This window comes from Molossus molossus, unplaced genomic scaffold (genome assembly GCF_014108415.1).
Source record: "Molossus molossus isolate mMolMol1 unplaced genomic scaffold, mMolMol1.p scaffold_m16_p_19, whole genome shotgun sequence".
Classification (NCBI taxonomy): domain Eukaryota; kingdom Metazoa; phylum Chordata; class Mammalia; order Chiroptera; family Molossidae; genus Molossus; species Molossus molossus.
In genome coordinates, this window is record NW_023425354.1 from 47,893,183 (window position 1) to 47,909,346 (window position 16,164).

Below are 16,164 nucleotides of genomic sequence, written 5' to 3' on the forward strand. Positions count from 1 at the left end.
CTCTCTCTCTCTCTCTCCCCCTCTCCCTTCTTCTTTCTCTAAAATCAACAAAGAAAAATAAATAAATAAAGCCTTTGTGCTTTGCTCTTTCCTTAATAGTTCATTTCTTTGACACCACCTCCGCAGGGTGTTGGGCGCTGTGGCTCCAGAGGTGCAAGTGGATAGGAGTTTGCGAGCTCACGTCACACAAGGGGCGACTCCCAGGGAGTGAACTGGAAGCTGTAGCCTCAGCCCCAGTGCTGGGAGGCCCTGGGGTGGGGCTCTAGGGCTCAGGCGATGTGGCCAGACTCCAGGGGCCGAAGAGAGAGGCTGCTCGCGAGGACTGGGGCCGGCCTTCCCTTAAGGGGGTGCTGGCGTTGGGCCTGTTGGGCTGGGATGAAGCTGGCTGGGCCACCGGCCCGGCGGCATCCCCGGAATGTCGCGACTCAGCACCCGCCCCCTCGGAATTCCGGACGGGAGAGATGAGAAGGAAACTGCTGGTCCCCAGGCCCTTGGAGGCCGCACCTCTGCTTTCTCATAGAGGCGGGATTGGAGACTCCTGCCCCCGCCGAGTTGCAGACGTGAGGTCGAGCACACCTGGGCCTGCCGGGGCGTCGCGACCACATCCGGAGCGACGCGCCGGAGTCACCCTCCGGACCCCACCCCACTTGCGGAGTCACCCTCCGGACCCCACCCCGCTTGCGTCCCCCGGTCCAGCCCGTCCTCCCCGTTCGCCACTCTCGGCTCCCACCTCCACCCGAGGCACAAAAACCCCGTGGGGGCGGGGGGCGGGGCGCCAAGGGGGCGGAGCTGTCCCTTAAAGGACCCGGGACTGCTGCCCTAAGGCCACTTCCTTGGGGCCGAGAGGACTTGAGCCGCAGCTGGGACACCCGGATAAGGCGGCAGCACCCGGGTCCTGAGACTCCCGGCCGCTTCCATCAGAGTCCTCGGACAGTCGCAGCTCTGACTTAGCGTGCATCCTCCTTCCTCAGCCGATATAGAGGCACCTCCGCCATCAGCTCCGGGGAGCCCCGCCTCCGTCTCCTGGAACCCGCGCCGGAGCCAGGCCAAAGGCAGGCCTCTGACTGGGCCCCGGAACCCTGCGTGGACTCTCCCACGGCGACAGCGATCTGCCCGAGAGCTCGGAGGCAGGACCTTTCAAAGAGTCGGCCTTGCGTTCGACAGTCACCTATTGGTTGGATTCGGGGAACCCACTGTCTAAAGACCACAGAAAGGAATTGCTGATCATCCAGAACTGGAGGCGTCTGGATCTAAACCTCCCTTCTTCTTGGGCTTCCCTGTGCTCTTTTCATCTGTTCGTTCTCTAACCTTTCCGGCGTTTCTGTGCCTGGAAGCCATTCCCCACCACCAAGGTAGCTGGAGTGAGCCCCGAATCTTGCTGCCTTGTACTCTAACCAATGCCTCCAACTTAGAGTCTGAACCTTACGACCCAATTCTGCACACACCCACGAAGTACTGCCTTTTCTTCTCTTTTGGTGTCTCCAGTACTCCCCAAAATTTCCCCTCCTCCTGTGCCCTCTTCACCCCCCTCTTTTGGGGGCCCTGTAACCCTGAATGTGGGGGGTACGCTATATTCCACCACTCTGGAGACTCTGACTCGCTTCCCAGACTCCATGCTGGGGGCCATGTTTAGGGCTGGCACCCCCATTTCCCCCAACCTCAACTCCCAGGGAGGTGGCCACTACTACTTCATCGACAGAGATGGCAAGGCCTTCCGGCATATTCTAAATTTCCTGCGGCTGGGCCGCCTGGACCTACCCCTTGGATATGGAGAGACAGCGCTTCTCAGGGCAGAAGCTGACTTCTACCAGATCCGGCCCCTCCTCGATGCCCTGCAGGAACTGGAGGCCTCTCAGGTGACCCCTGCACCCACAGCTGCCCTGCTCCACGCAGATGTAGATGCCAGCCCCCGCATGGTGCACTTCTCTGCTCGCCAGGGCCCACACCACTATGAACTGAGCTCTGCCCAGGTGGACACCTTCCGAGCCAACCTCTTCTGCACCGATCCAGAGTGTCTGGGTGCCATGAAGGCCCGATTTGGTGTAGCCAATGAAGAGAGAGCAGAGGGAGGACCACACTTTCGTCTGGAATGGGCCCCCCGCCCCACAGAACTTCCAGAAGTGGAGTACAGGAGACTGGGACTACAGCCACTGTGGACTAAGGGGCCAGGAGAGCAACGGGAAGTGGTGGGCACACCCGGCTTCCTGGAGGAGGTGCTGCGGGTGGCTCTGGAGCATGGCTTCCGTCTAGACTCCGTTTTCCCTGACCCTGAAGACCTACTCAACTCCAGATCTCTGCGCTTTGTCCGACACTAATAACTGAGGACTGGCAGTACTACCCTCAGTTTGACAGTAGGAGGGTGGGGGGAGAATGAAGGGGGCAGCAAAGGAGATTAAGGCTCCCCTGAAGTCCCTTCCCAGCTCTGCTTTGGGAGCTGTGAGAGTCAGAGGTCCCACTGCAACTGATTGGAAACAGATGTGGGCGGAACTCCCCAAACCCAAGCTCACTTAGGGCTCACAAGTGGTACAGAGGGTTTGGACTGGTGCTAATCCTGGGAGGGGTGGGCAAAGTTCCCTTGGCTTGTTCTCACCTGAGCCTGGGGACTTCCAGTTTCCTTGGTTGGAGTTCAGTATGTAGGGATCGGGAAAACTGAGGACATGTCTCTGCCCAGGCTAGGCCTAGCAGAACACTGCAGGGACACTGAGGTCTGGGAGGAAGAGGGATTTTGGATTGCTCTAATGTGGTCTCCTGGATTGACTTCTGGAGCTGAGTGACCTGGCCTGACCTGACCAATGACAGGCCAGAACACTCTGAAACAGAGGAAGGGAGATTCTTTGCTGTGTCCCAAGCCACCTATTAAGGAAGACAGAAAGGCTACACCACACCCTAGGCTGGCATAAGGGAGCTAGGAGAATCCCCATTAATTATGGGGTGGAGCATCCTTCTGGAGATCCAAGTTTTTTTTAAAGGATCTGATATTGATGGTGGAGCTGGTCATGGGGAAGAAGGTGGCATCTTCTTGGGCCTTGGCCTAAATTCCTTCTTGTGCGAGTGTGTGTCAGTGTGTGACAGATGTGTGGATCCCTGACATCTGGGCTCCCATTTGTGTGGCTGGTGATGGCACCTATATTCTGGCCTTTCTGTGGTCTCTGCATGTCCGGGCCTGTTTGAGGTTTCTCAGAAGCTGTTTGGGCACCAGGTATGTCTATGGGTGTGAGTAGACTGAGAATTAATAGCTTAATCACAAGGGGTGTGTGTGTGTGTGCATACATGTGCACTCACGTCACCACATATGCAGGGAGGGCCTGTTAGAGTTTAAGTCAGTAGGATCTTCCTGGTGAGCGAGGTAAGAGAAGTCACTGGACTTAGCCAGGCCTTGGAGACCTTTATAGAATTCTTGGTTGTTAAGGCAATCATGGGCCTGTTGCTAGGAGATAGCTGGGGAAAGACTCAAGTTTGTTCAGGGTAGAGAAAAGCTGTACAGAAGAATTTGGGAGAGTTGGGGAGGATATAGGAAGAGATGGGATTTCTGCTTCCCTGAGGGGATGGGATACTCATAAACAACTTCCCTGGGGGAGTCACTTATTATTTATCACTTACAAGAAGAAAAATAAAGTTGCTTTTGGAACCACAAACTTGTAAAGGCTCCTGAGGGTCAGGCTGGGGGTCCCCCTTGCAGCAGAAGTCCTGCTTTTTCTGCCCATCTCCCATTAGTTATGTCTTCTTCTGGTCCCAGTTCCTTGGGCTCCAGGTTTATCACAGCCAGGACTGGAGCAGTGGCACTGTTCTAGAATGCTCTAGAACCTCCAACTGTTCTGGAACACTCTATAACGTCCAGGCAAAGGGCTGGAACCAGGATCACAGAACCTTCCTACCTCAGGTGGGGCCAGCTCGCCTCCAGCACCCCACATTGGGCTTCATGTGGGTGCTGGCACTAGGTGGGGCTTTCCTGGCAGCTGCCCAGGCCTGTGTCTTCTGCCGCCTTCCAGCCCATGACTTGTCGAGCCGCCTGGCTTGGCTCTGCCGTCAGATGGAGGTCCATTGGAAGGACTGTGAGACCTCCTGGAATTTCTCAAACTTTGCCTTAGGTAAGTCCAGGCATCCAGGGATGGGACCAGCAATAGTCACCCCCATGCCCCAAACAGGGCAACATGTGGCTTCCCAGCTGTGCCCCTCAACAGTCACCTCAGTCCACAGCCCTCTCTGGACTCACTGGTCTCTCCCTCTGGGAGAGCTTCTTTGGACCTTGGGAAAGACAAGAAAAACTCCAGAATCTTCTTCTGGGCTGATGAGGAAGTCACTGGTTCTTGCCCATCTCCATAGATGAGGTGTCCATGAACAAAGTCACAGAGAAGACTCACAGAGTCCTGAGGGTCATGGGTGAGGTCATTGGGGAAGGCACAACCTAGGGGCTTGGATGGGCACTGAGGAGGGGGATGGGAGGAAGGAACTAGGGAGGTAGGAAAGAGTGGAGGGCAGGTGGAGACAGAAGCTCGTGATTGGAAAGGTGCTGGGTGGAAGGGCGGAGGTCAACCAGTACTGTCGAGGCTCGGCAAAATGGCTGCTGTCTGCCTCCCCAGAGATCAAAAAGTCTTTCTCCTCACTCCCTTTATATTGGCAATGGCTTCAAAAGACCAAGCTTCCTGAGTACACCAGGGAAGGTACTGATGCGAGGAGGGATCAAAGGGTGCCTAGGGTCTTGGGCTAAGGGGTGTGTGGCTGAACTGCTCATCTGTACCCACCCCTCCTTGTCTTTCATTTCAGCTCTCTGCAGTCCTGCCTGTTGTGAGTAGAAAAGGAAAGGGAAGTGAGGACAAGGGGCTTGGGAGTACCTGCGGAGAGCCTGGCAGTTAGCGGGAGGAAGTGGCAGACTCTGGAGGGTGGAGTTGGGCCTTCTCCTCCCCAGCTCTGGTCCTGCTGTCTCCTGCAGGGGGCAGCACCATCCTGTACAACTGTTCCACCTGCAAGGGCTTTGAGGTGTACTGCTGGCCCCAAAAGCGCTGCTTCCCAGGTCCTTACTCCCGGCCCCTGCCTCACCTCACCCAGATCTCTGAATTCTTAGGCTCCCCTAGAGTCAATGGGTGTGGTCCCCAGGATCTGTCACTCTTTCCTGGGTTCCTTGCAGGAAGTCACGATCTTCAGGAAGCCAAGATTCTGCTCCTTTCTGTCTTTGGAACTATCCTGTTCTTGGGTGTCCTAAGCCTTGTGGTGGAGTGAGTTGGGGGATAATAGCAGGAAACAGCCTCACCACCTCTGACCCACCCAGTACCTTCCACCACCCATCCTTTCTCCTTCCCTCCCAGCTCCCTTCCGTTCCTTTCATTTCCTTTCCCTTCCCAGACCTCCCACCCCCATCTTCCCTCAGGTTCCACCTCCTTGAAGCAAAAAGTGACTTACGAAGACGAAGACACTGATAGATCCTAGCCTCCAGGTGTAAGGAGCATGTACCCACAATTTCCACTTCACTTGGAGGGTGGAGCAGCCAGCTTCTTAGATCCAGCCCCAAAGGTTCAGTCTTCCAGATATTGAAACCCAGATGTCCCCATGATCCCACTGTCAGAGGGCCTCCAGGGACCCAGGCACCCAGAGCTGGAAAGTTCCTCCCCTCCAGCCCTCAACCAATCAGATAGGGAAGTCACCAGTGCCAGGAAAATATCTACAGCAGGAAAGAATCCCCTCCACACTCACCACCACTCCCACACCCCGTTCTGTCTGTTCCCGTAAAGTAGGGGTTGTTTGCCCCAGAAGCTACTCTTGGCCCTCCTACAACTGATTGGGAATCCGGGAATGACTGTTCTGGAAAACTTCCTCCCTCTCGAGCGAGCCCACATCACTCAGTCTGCTGGCATGATCTCCCCCCGCTCAATGTTGTGAAGCCTTGGCCTCCCACAGAGGCTCCCTCCTGCCAGGCCCAACTAAATTTGCTGTGAAATGGCCTCCAGCCCTGCCTGGCTGTCTGCAACTGGGATGGGAGGACAGGGAACTCAGAGGAGCACAGTAGTGTCAACTGGGGGGATTTTGCACCCCATGAGACATCTGGCAACAACTGGAGACATTTTTTTATTGCTTTGATTGGGGGTGATATGCTACTGACATCTAGTGGGTAGAGACCAGGAATGCTGTTCAACATCCTAAAATGCACAGGAAAGTCCTCCACGACAAGGAATTATCCAGTCCAAAATGTCAATAGTATGTGGTTGAGAAACCCTGGTGTACGGTCCCCTGGCTATCAGGAGTCTGGGGTTGGGAGATGGGAGATGGGACATGAAAAGAGAGGCCAACTTCTCACCAACCACAGGGCCTAGGCCTGGATGGGATCCTGACCCTCACCTACCTCAGCGGTTTTCAAATTGGGTATTGGAGGCTCCAGGGTCAGGATTCTCAACCAGCTGCATGCACATGAGAGTCGCCTGGGAAGCTTTAAAAATTACCCGTGGCCCTGGTTGGTTTGGCTCAACCTGGTGGTTAGAGCTTTGGCTCATAGACCAAAGGGTCTTGGGTTCGATTTCTGGTCAAGGGCAAGTGCCTGGGTTTCAGGTTCCATCCCAGCTGCTGTCAGGGTCGTGCAAGAGGTGTCCATTCGGTGAGTCTCTCACATCAATGTCTCTCTCTCTCTCTCTCTCTCTCTCTCTCTCTCTCTCTCTCTCTCTCTCTCTCTCTCTCCGTTCCTCCCTTCCACTCTATCTAAAAATCAGTGGAGCCCTGGCCGGTTTGGCTCAGCGGTTAAAGCGTTGGCCTGCGGTCCTGAGAGACCCGGGTTCAGTTCCCGCTAAGGGCACGTACCTCCGTTGCAGTTTGTCCCCGTCTCTGGTCAGTCGTGCGGGTGGCAGCCACTTGATGTGTTCCTTTCACATCGATGTTTCTCTCTCTCTCTCTGTTCCTCTCTCTCCCTCCCACTCTACCTGAACAAAAAATGGAAAAATGTCCTCGGGTGAGGATAAAAAAAAAAAAAAAAAAAAAAAAATCAGTGGAAAAATATCCTTGGGTGAGGACTGAAAAATAAATAAATAAATAACAATAAAAATTACCCATGGACCCCAGCGCATCTCGGTAGTGGAGTGACCTCCCATGGTATCCTCTGCAAATGGGCTCTGTGGCCTAGTGCCCTCATTTCCACCACCTGTGATCATGCACCGAGGCCCTTGAGGGGTCGCCACCAAGGTTTCCACCAGCCCACGAGCAAGAGCATGGCAGCCATCCCCTCCAGCAGCTCGCTTGTGGCCACCCACGACTACTACCCAGGGGCCGCCTGGGTTCTACTTCCGGTAACAGTTCCTGTGCAAGTGCTGAGTACCCTGGAGAAGGCATTCCCCACCACTCTGCTCAGAATCTCCCCAGGCCTCCAGCAGCATGATCACCCGTGACCTGGCTCAGGAAGCCACAAGGAAGCAGCCTGGAGCCAGCCTGGCAAAGCCAGGCCCCCATCCTGAGTGGCCACCACCAGCTACCAGACTTTCAGAGGCACTAGGCTCTTTTGAGCCCCCTCCCTCTTTACCCCCATTCCCCCTTTAAAAAAATATTACCTATGCCTGGGCCTCATCTCCAGAGATTCTGAATTTAGTGGTCTCATATGGGGCCTCGGTTCATCTACAGCCAGGGTTGGAACCATTGTTTTGGGCGGACCCATAAAAGTCCTGGGATGGCCCTGGCCGGTTTGGCTCAGCGGTTAGAGTGTCGGCCTGTGGTCCAGAGAGACCTGGGTTCGGTTCCCACAAAGGGCATGTACCTTGGTTGCAGTTTGTCCCCGGCCCTGGTTGCATCATGCGGGTGGCAGCCACTCGATGTGTCCCTTTCACATCGATGTTTCTCTCTCTCTTCCTCTCTTTCCCTCCCACTCTATCTGAACAAAAAAATGGAAAAATGTCCTTGGGTGAGGATAAAAAAAAAAAATCCTGGGATGGAGAGAGGAATACTTACCCCTTCTAGGAGAGTACCTTCAATGTTTTGCATGTTATAGTTCAATTCTGTCATGTTACACAACCAAAAATGAGAGCCAGAGGTCATATAGCAAGATTATACAACTTGCCCAAGATCATACAAGTCATTCATCCATTCATGTAACAGTGAGGGCCCACCAGCTGCCAGGCAGCATCATTTCCCTAGCTGGGATGAGAAGTTGTAACTCCTGACTGCCCAGGTACCATGGCTCTCTCCTCTGGTCTGCAGTAGCTGCCTCACACCCTTCTATGCTGTACCTTCTTTTTCTAGGCTCAACATTTTGGAATTGTTCTTGTTTTCACACCCAACATGCAGTGGGTCAACCACTTCTACCCACTTGTGAAGGACCTCTACTCATCTGTCCCCTCCTCCCACTCTATGGTTCCCAGCCCACTCTAGAAGCCTCTCACTGTGGACTTGTCTCCCAAGTATGCCATCTGACTTTGCCCGCACCCCTCAGATACACTACACTCTCTACCCTGCACTCTCAGCAACCACAAAGGTCTTAAAACTCCACATGCTCACAACCTCCTGTCCAGCATCAAATGATAGTTAAGAACTTGAGCTTTGGAGTTGAATTTCAAATCCTGGTTCTGTCTCTTAGTGGACCTTGGGCAAGTTATTCAACTTCTCAGTTCCTGTTTCTTCGTATTTTATTTTTATTACTGATTTTTTTTAGAGAAAGAGGAAGGGAGAGAGAGAAACATTGATCAGCTGCCACATGCACGCCCCCGACTGGGGATCAGGCCTGCAACCCAGGCATGTACCCTGACCTATACTTGAACAGGGACCTCTCAGTCCATAAGACGAAGCTCAATCCACTGAGCCACATGGGCTGGGTTCTTCATATTTTAAATGCAGATGATATATTTCATTGATTTTATGGCCTTATTTTTTCTGTTTACATCTTAACACCTCTGAAGAATCCATCTTAAATTGAAGACATGTCATAGTATAATGGTATATATTACAATTGCTGAAATCTTAAATTCAATGACATGCACTGGTGCTCACCTTACAGGATTACTGCAAGGTCCAAATAGGTTCATATAAAATACTTGGGACTGTGCCCACTGTGTAATGAGCCTTTATTAATTATTAACCATTATAATCTTTAGTTAAAACCTTCCCTAGGTCTTTCTTGCCTACAGAATATAGACTTGGCCCTTGACCCTGACATTCAAAGCTCTCCATTAGCAAGCAGCTCTCCTATCTTATTTGGTCCTCAGGGCAGACCTGTCCAAACACATATCAAACTGGAATCTCCACTTGAGTGCCTCACAGGAATCTCATACTCCACGTGTCCAAACCTACCTTCCTTTCAGAACCCACTCACCCTCTTCTTGTTCTCTCTCCCAGACTTAACATCAGTGCCAACACCTCATGGACATCCCCTTCCTTTCATGCCCCTTGCTTACTTCTCACCAGTAAGTGATCTACCTTTGTAATGCTTCTTGGAACCTGACCCCAACATGTCCCTGGAGCCTCATCTCTCAGCTCTTCCCACCCCACAGTCATTCTGAATCACTCATAGTGGGCCAAACACTGTTTTCTCATATCTTCTTGCCTTTGCCCAGGCTTGTTTGTATACCTGGGATGCCATTTTCCTTTGGTTCAGACATTACTTTTCCTGGGAAACCGTCTCTGAGCCCCTGAGGCAGGGTAGCTTGTCCCTTCTCTGGGCATCTCTCATGTGGCGCCTGTTATATCAGATGGTAGTGTTTCTTTACACATCCTCCCTCTACATTATGCACTACTCTATAAAGCCGGCACTTAAAGTTTTGTGTCTGCTTTCCCAGTGCCTGGCCCATGGTAAATGCCAGGAAGCATCGTGACAACACCAGCCCCTTTCCTGAACCCTTGTGATGCGCCCTCCCCACGGAAACTCTTCCTGAGCACGCAGCACAGGAGGCCGGGTTTGCATTTGTTTTCTGTGCACATAAAGCCAACTCACCAGAGTGCGGCCTGCCAGGGCACGGCTAGTTTTTCTGAGCCCCTCACCAAACAGGAGAGGCTGCTGTGGGTACAGCAGTTTTAAATAATGGGCCCCACATTCTCTGACATGCCTCTTATCCAGAGGTAGGACTTATGTATCCTTCCCTTGAACCTGGACATCTTGAACGAACGATGGAATGTGACACAAGTGATGCTGGGCCACCTTCTGGTCTCAGGCCTTAAAGAATTGGCACCTTCTGCCCTGTGCCTCTTGGGGTGCTCACTCTGAAACCCAGTCACCATGCTATGAGGACACCCATCCTGCATCCACATGAACGAGTTCAGCCAAAATCCAGCATCTCCTGCCAGACATAGTAGTGATAGCACAGCCCTCAGCTTTTATCACTCCCAGACTTTCAGTTTTTCCAACTAAGACCCAAGACAGAGTAGAGCAGAGATCAATCATCCCCATAGTGTCCTGGTGGAATTCCAGATTCTCAAAATCCAGGGACATAATGAAAAAAATATTTTGCCACTATGTATTATCACTCAACAGTAGATAACTGGAACTGGGTGGGGGGCAGAAAAGGGAGCTTAGAACTTGGCACTGAAGGGCCTCGGTACTTATGTAGAGTCTCTCCGTAGAGTGCTTGAGTGTCCTCAGGATGTGGTGGCTGGCTTCCCCCAGGGCGAGCGATTCAAGAGACGAATGCAAAAGCCACACTGTCTTTCACAACTTAGCTCAGAAGTTACACACCATCCTTTTCATAAGAACCATGATTTCACAGATTATTGCTATTCACTGTGGGAAGGCACTACACAACTGCGTGAGTAACAGGAGGGGACTGGCAGCCACTTTGGAGACTGGCTACTACACATATAGGCACAGTTAATTCTCTAATAACCCCATAAGACAGATACTCCTAATAGGCTTATCTTGAAGATGAGGAAACAGAAGCACAGAAATATGAAGGAACTTGCTCAGATTCACAAGATGGTAAGTGGCAAAGCTGAGATTCAAACTCAGGCAGACAGGCTCCAGAGGTGAGGCATAAGCCACCAAACTGTGACTGCCCTCAGCTCCACTGTAAACCTGAAAGAATGTGGTGGTCGTAAGAGTGCTTCCACTGGGAAAGCAAACCAGCAGAGACAGTCAAGGTGGCGGGCTGATAACTGAAAACTAGTGAGGCAAATGCAAATTGGGACAGGATGGGACATCAGGGTCCTGGGAGATGAAGGTGGGGTGATGGAACAGGAGAGTCTTACCTAAGGATCTGGGAAGAGCCACCATGCGGGGCCATGGAGTACCTAATGGGGAGGGAAGCAAGGATGGGTTCACCAGAAAAATGATTATGGGTTAGGTTTGGAAACTCCATCCCCATCACTCGCAGCAAAGGATCTCTCTCTCTCTTTTTTTTTTTTTTATGAATTTTTATTTATTTTTTTGTTACAGATATTTTAACTTTTTACCCCATTGGCACCCCCCACCCCACCCCACCTCCACCCCGTCCCCGGCTTAGTTGTCCATGTCCATCGGTCATGCATACATGCATATAAGTTCTGTGGTTTATCTCTTCCCACCCCCCCACCCCCCCATCCCCTCTTCTGAGGGATGTCAGTCTGTGCCCTACTTCCGTGTGTCTGGGTCTACTGTATTCCTCAGACCGTTATGTTCATTATATTCCGTATATAAGTGAGATCATGTGGTATTTGTCTTTTTCTGCTTGGCTTCTTTCACTTAGGATAATACTTTCCAGGTCCCTCCATGTAGTCTCGAAGGATAAGAGATCTTTCTTTCTTACCGCTGCATAGTACTCCATTGTGTATATGTACCACAGCTTTTTTATCCATTCGTCTACTGGTGGACACTTGGGCTGTTTCCAGACCTTAGCTATTGTAAATAGTGCTGCTATGAACATGGGGGTACATATATTCTTCCTGATTGGTGTTTCAGGCTTCTTAGGGTATATTCCCAGCAGTGGGATCACTGAGTCAAATGGAAGTTCAATTTTTAATTTTTTGAGGTAGCACCATATTGTTTTCCATAGCGGCTGCACCAGTCTGCATTCCCACCAGCAGTGTATTAGAGTCCCCTTTTCTCCACACCCTCGCCAACACTTGTTGTTTGATGATTTGTTGATGGCGGCCATTCTGACAGGTGTGAGGTGATACCTCATTGTTGTTTTAATTTGCATCTCTCTGATGATTAATGATGTTGAGCATTTCTTCATATGTCTTTTGGCCATTTGTCTCGCTCTCTTTTTTTAATTGATTTTTTAAGAGAAAGAGAGAAAGAAAAACATCAATGTGAGAGAGATATATCAATTGGCTGTCTCCTGCACGCTCCTTCGGGGATCAAGCTCAAACCCGGGCATGTGCTCTAACCTGGAATTGAACTGGGACCTTTCAATCCATGGGATGATGCTCAATCCACTGAGCCACACTGGCCAGGCTGCAAAGGATCTCTTAATGTCAAAAATCTTTGCTTCACTCTGCCCACATGATTATCTCATCTACTTGTTCAACAAAGATTACTGAGTACTTATCATCTGAACCAGGCACTAGATTGGGCATGGGGGTCACAGCAATGCCCAGGCAAGATGAAGTTCTTTTCTACCTGGAGCTTGGAGCCTAGCAGGGGAGACAGACACAATACTGACAAGTTCTGCCAGAGCAATGAGTGCAAACACAGGGATCTTAGGGTGCAGGGAAAGAGACCTGACCAGTTAAGGATAGGTTTCTTGCACTTAGCAAGGTCAGACTGGGATACCATGGAAACACTCTTTCAAGCAAAGGGAACAGCCATGCAAAGGCTCAGAAGAGAGAGAGAGAGAGAGAGAGAGAGAGAGAGAGAGAGAGAGAAATCTAGAACACCAAGGTGCTTTCCCTTGTTGAGAGGTTGATTGGATGAGGTAGAAGAGAAAAGAGCCAGTGATCTCAAGGATCAGGGCAGAAAAGATGCCAAGGGAGCACTAATGTGGTTCCCGAAAGGAGCAGAGAGGTTCTACAGAAGGATGGGTCCCACCCCCAAGCCAAACCCAAGGCAGGAGCGGGGGCGGCCACCTAGGTGCCCTCTCTGCTTATCCTCCTGGGTCTCTGCCCTGTGAGGAAAGACTTGGCCCCAGTGGTGTGAATGTGCTCATCCTTCTCAAATGCAGAGCCTACAGGGCAGGGCAGAGGTTGGGGAAAGGCAGATGAAGGGGCGGTGTCTGACCTGGGCCTCCAGGTTAAGGTGATTCCTGAGGATGGTGAGGATGATCAGGCTGTGTTCCCCACACCAGCCCTGCACCCCACCCTCCTTTACTGGTAGAGGTGGGGTGAGAGGCACTTAACTCCAAAATAAGAAATGAATAAGCAGAAGGGGAGGAGTAAAGAGGCATTTGATTACCTATTTTTTCCCAAGCCGAAGACAAAAGTGGGGATGAGCCTCTACCCCTGACTTCCTGCTGAAACATGGAGCACGTAGGCCAAGAGCCCAGTTGGTAGTACCCCATCATCAGCCTCTCCATCTCATAACCAAGGCCTAACCAGGGCCAGTCTCTCTCCCCTGAACCAATGATAAGACTCTCCTCCCTAAGCTTCCTTCTTCTTCTCTCTCACCTTTTCCTAGTCTCTTTCTACAGCAGGCTGGTTCTGTCATTCTTGTTTAAAACCAACCCTTCAGTGATTCCCAGAGTCATTGGATAAGGCCCAAGCTCCTGACATGTTCTGCACAGCCCTATAGAATGGATCCCACCAGGGATTCATTTTCTGTCTGCTTGTTCACCTGAGTCGCCAGAACCTGGCACAGTGAAAGCTTGCTGGAAGGATAAAATGATGCCCAGTCTGGCTACAGCCAACCTTTCTGGATGCCTCTGCCCGTATGTTCTACACTCCCCATGTGCTCTACACTCATGTGTTTCTTCCACTCCCAGAGGACCTCTAGTGCATCTAGTTCTGTGAGGACACTAGGCATTTAGAAGAAAATCAAGTTTCACATGCTCTTCCCTGAAGAAACTTATGGAGGCATTGTGTTTCCCACCAAGAAATTATATAATACCAAGATAAATTTTAAAAATGCGCTGAGTGAAAGAAGATAAATGCAAATAATAAACACTGTGTGACTCCATCGATAAGAAGATCAAGAGCAGGCAAAAGTGATCTATGGGTTTTCAAAATCAGAATAGTAGTTGCCTCTGGGGAGAGAGTTGACTGAAAATGGGCACAAGGTAACTTTCTCAAATTGTGGGAATGTTCTGGGTCCTTATCTGTATTAATGGATATTTACATTTCTTGAAGCTTTGATCTGTACAGTTAAATTTCTATGTGTTACTGAATGTAAGTTATACCTCAATAAAGTACTGTCGGCATAGAAAGTAATGTTCACATGACTATAACAATGACCAAAACAACAGCACATCAGACATAACCAAAGAAAGAATTGGTGAACTAAAAGATAGAGCTGAAGAGATTACTTGGATTGCATCATGGAGAAAAAGAAATGAGAAACATGGGAGAGAGGTTAAAAGACATGGAGGGTTCCCAGTTGGTGTGGCTCAGTGGATTGAGACCATCATCCCATGCACCAAGAGGTCATGGGTTTAATTCCTGCTCAGAGCACATGTCTGGGTTGTGGGCTTGATCCCCAGGAGGGAGGTGTGCAGGAGGCAGCCAATTGATGTTTCTCATCAATGTTTTATCTCTCCCTCTCCCTTCCTGTCTCTCTAAAATTCAATAAAAAAAAGAAAGAAAAAAAAAAGAGCCCTGGCCGGATTGGCTCAGCGGTTGGAGTGTCGGTCTGCGGTCCAGAGAGACCAGGGTTCGGTTTCTGCTAAGGACACGTACCTTGGTTGCAGTTTGTCCCCGGCCCTCCTGGTTGGGTTGTGCAAGTGGCAACCACTCGATGTGTCCCTTTTACATCGATGTTTCTCTCTCTTCCTCCCACTCAGTCTGAACAAAAAATGGAAAAAATGTTCTCGGGTGAGGATACAAAAAAAAAAAAAAGGAAACATCAGTGAGAGAGACCATCAACTGGCCACCTCCTGCATGTCCCCCACTGGGGATCAGGCCCACAACCTGGGCATGTGTCCTCACCGGGAATCAAACCAGAGACCTCTTGGTGCATAGGGCAACACTGAGCCACATTGGCCAGACTGAACTCTTAAGATTTTCCCCATCAATGCTGGAAGATCCTATGTGTTTATCATGATGGGGTGAGCTTTTCCTTCCAAGGGACTCTGGGGAGAGCAGCTGCTATGCTCACACATCCCACCATGGAATAGGAGACAGAAAAAATGTCCTAAGACTGATGGCTTCCCTAGGACCCCTGAGGGAGAGAAAGAGAACATGCTCCTCCTCAGAACCTTCATCAAGGTGCTGGACTGTGTCCCCGCAGCCACAGGCCAAGTAGCAGCATACAAAGCCCTAGGATCAGCAGAAGCTACATGGGGAGAGGGAGGTTATGCCAGAATGAGGCCAGGAGGTACCAGTGCTGGGGAGGGGTGATCTGACCAATGGAGTGCTGCCTTGGATCACCAAGACCAGGTACCAAGCTGAGACGGAGCTGAGGAGCTACTCAGAAGCTCTGTCCCCACCCCAATACATACACATGCAAAACCTCCCACATGTTCCACCCTGGGGAGCTCCCCAAAAGGTCCTTGAACTTCGGAGCTGGGTAAAGGACAATGGCTTCATTCTTGGACTCTGCCTAGAAGGGGAGCTGACTTTCAGCACCACCATCAACACCTTTGTGCCCTCTTCATTCCAAAACACCCCATGCTGCCAGCTTTTCTTTATTAGGGTGCTAGGAAGTTCTCTCCCTCCTATGGAGCAGGGACTCTGTCCTGTTTAGCCTTATCTTCCCGGTGCCTGGGCAGGTTAGCTCTATCAGGTGCTTATTCATTTAAGGGGTGGAGCTCTGGTTGAGAGGTGAGAAGGATTCGCCAGAAGGGGTGTGGGGGACAGGACAGAGGAGAAAGTTCTTTGAAGAAGGTTGGAAAGAGGGTGAGAAGGTGGAGAGAGTGTGAAGGAAGGCAAGCATAGGACAGGGGAAGGGAAGTTGCCAGGGTCTGACCTGGCAGAGGGAAGGGCCACAAACCGCCCTTGCCCTGGCAGCCCTCACCAGGTGCCACCAGGGACTAGAGGCGGGGCGCTGGCCAGTCGGGGCCTGCTGCCAGGTCCCGCCCTCCGCGGCCTCGGGTCCGCCCTTCTGGGGATTTATCCCTGGCAGCTCTGGAGGCCCGGTAGCCGCCGCTTCCGCCTTTGCCAGGTGAGGGTCCTGGGAACCTGGAGCTCCGGGGCCGGGCCGGGCCG

At 51.4% G+C, this 16,164-nt stretch overlaps 2 protein-coding genes across 3 annotated transcripts; both read left to right on the forward strand.

Moving 5' to 3' along the window:
- The first annotated feature begins 1,598 nt into the window (after positions 1 to 1,598).
- On the forward strand, positions 1,599 to 3,621 carry KCTD11 (potassium channel tetramerization domain containing 11). The gene has a single exon (XM_036268797.1). The coding sequence runs from the start codon at positions 1,614 to 1,616 to the stop codon at positions 2,313 to 2,315; it is 702 nt and encodes a 233-aa protein (XP_036124690.1). The 5' UTR covers positions 1,599 to 1,613; the 3' UTR covers positions 2,316 to 3,621.
- A 298-nt stretch (positions 3,622 to 3,919) lies between these two features.
- TMEM95 (transmembrane protein 95) lies at positions 3,920 to 5,414 on the forward strand. Of its 2 annotated transcripts, none has more exons than XM_036267634.1 (7): positions 3,920 to 4,088; positions 4,324 to 4,380; positions 4,581 to 4,661; positions 4,765 to 4,785; positions 4,931 to 5,011; positions 5,126 to 5,213; positions 5,366 to 5,414. In XM_036267634.1, exons 1-7 carry the CDS (start codon positions 3,920 to 3,922, stop codon positions 5,412 to 5,414), a joined length of 546 nt encoding a protein of 181 aa, XP_036123527.1. The 2 variants fall into 2 exon arrangements, with proteins under 2 accessions (XP_036123527.1, XP_036123529.1); XM_036267636.1 differs by having other exon boundaries at positions 5,134 to 5,213; positions 5,366 to 5,380.
- Positions 5,415 to 16,164: the final 10,750 nt, after the last annotated feature.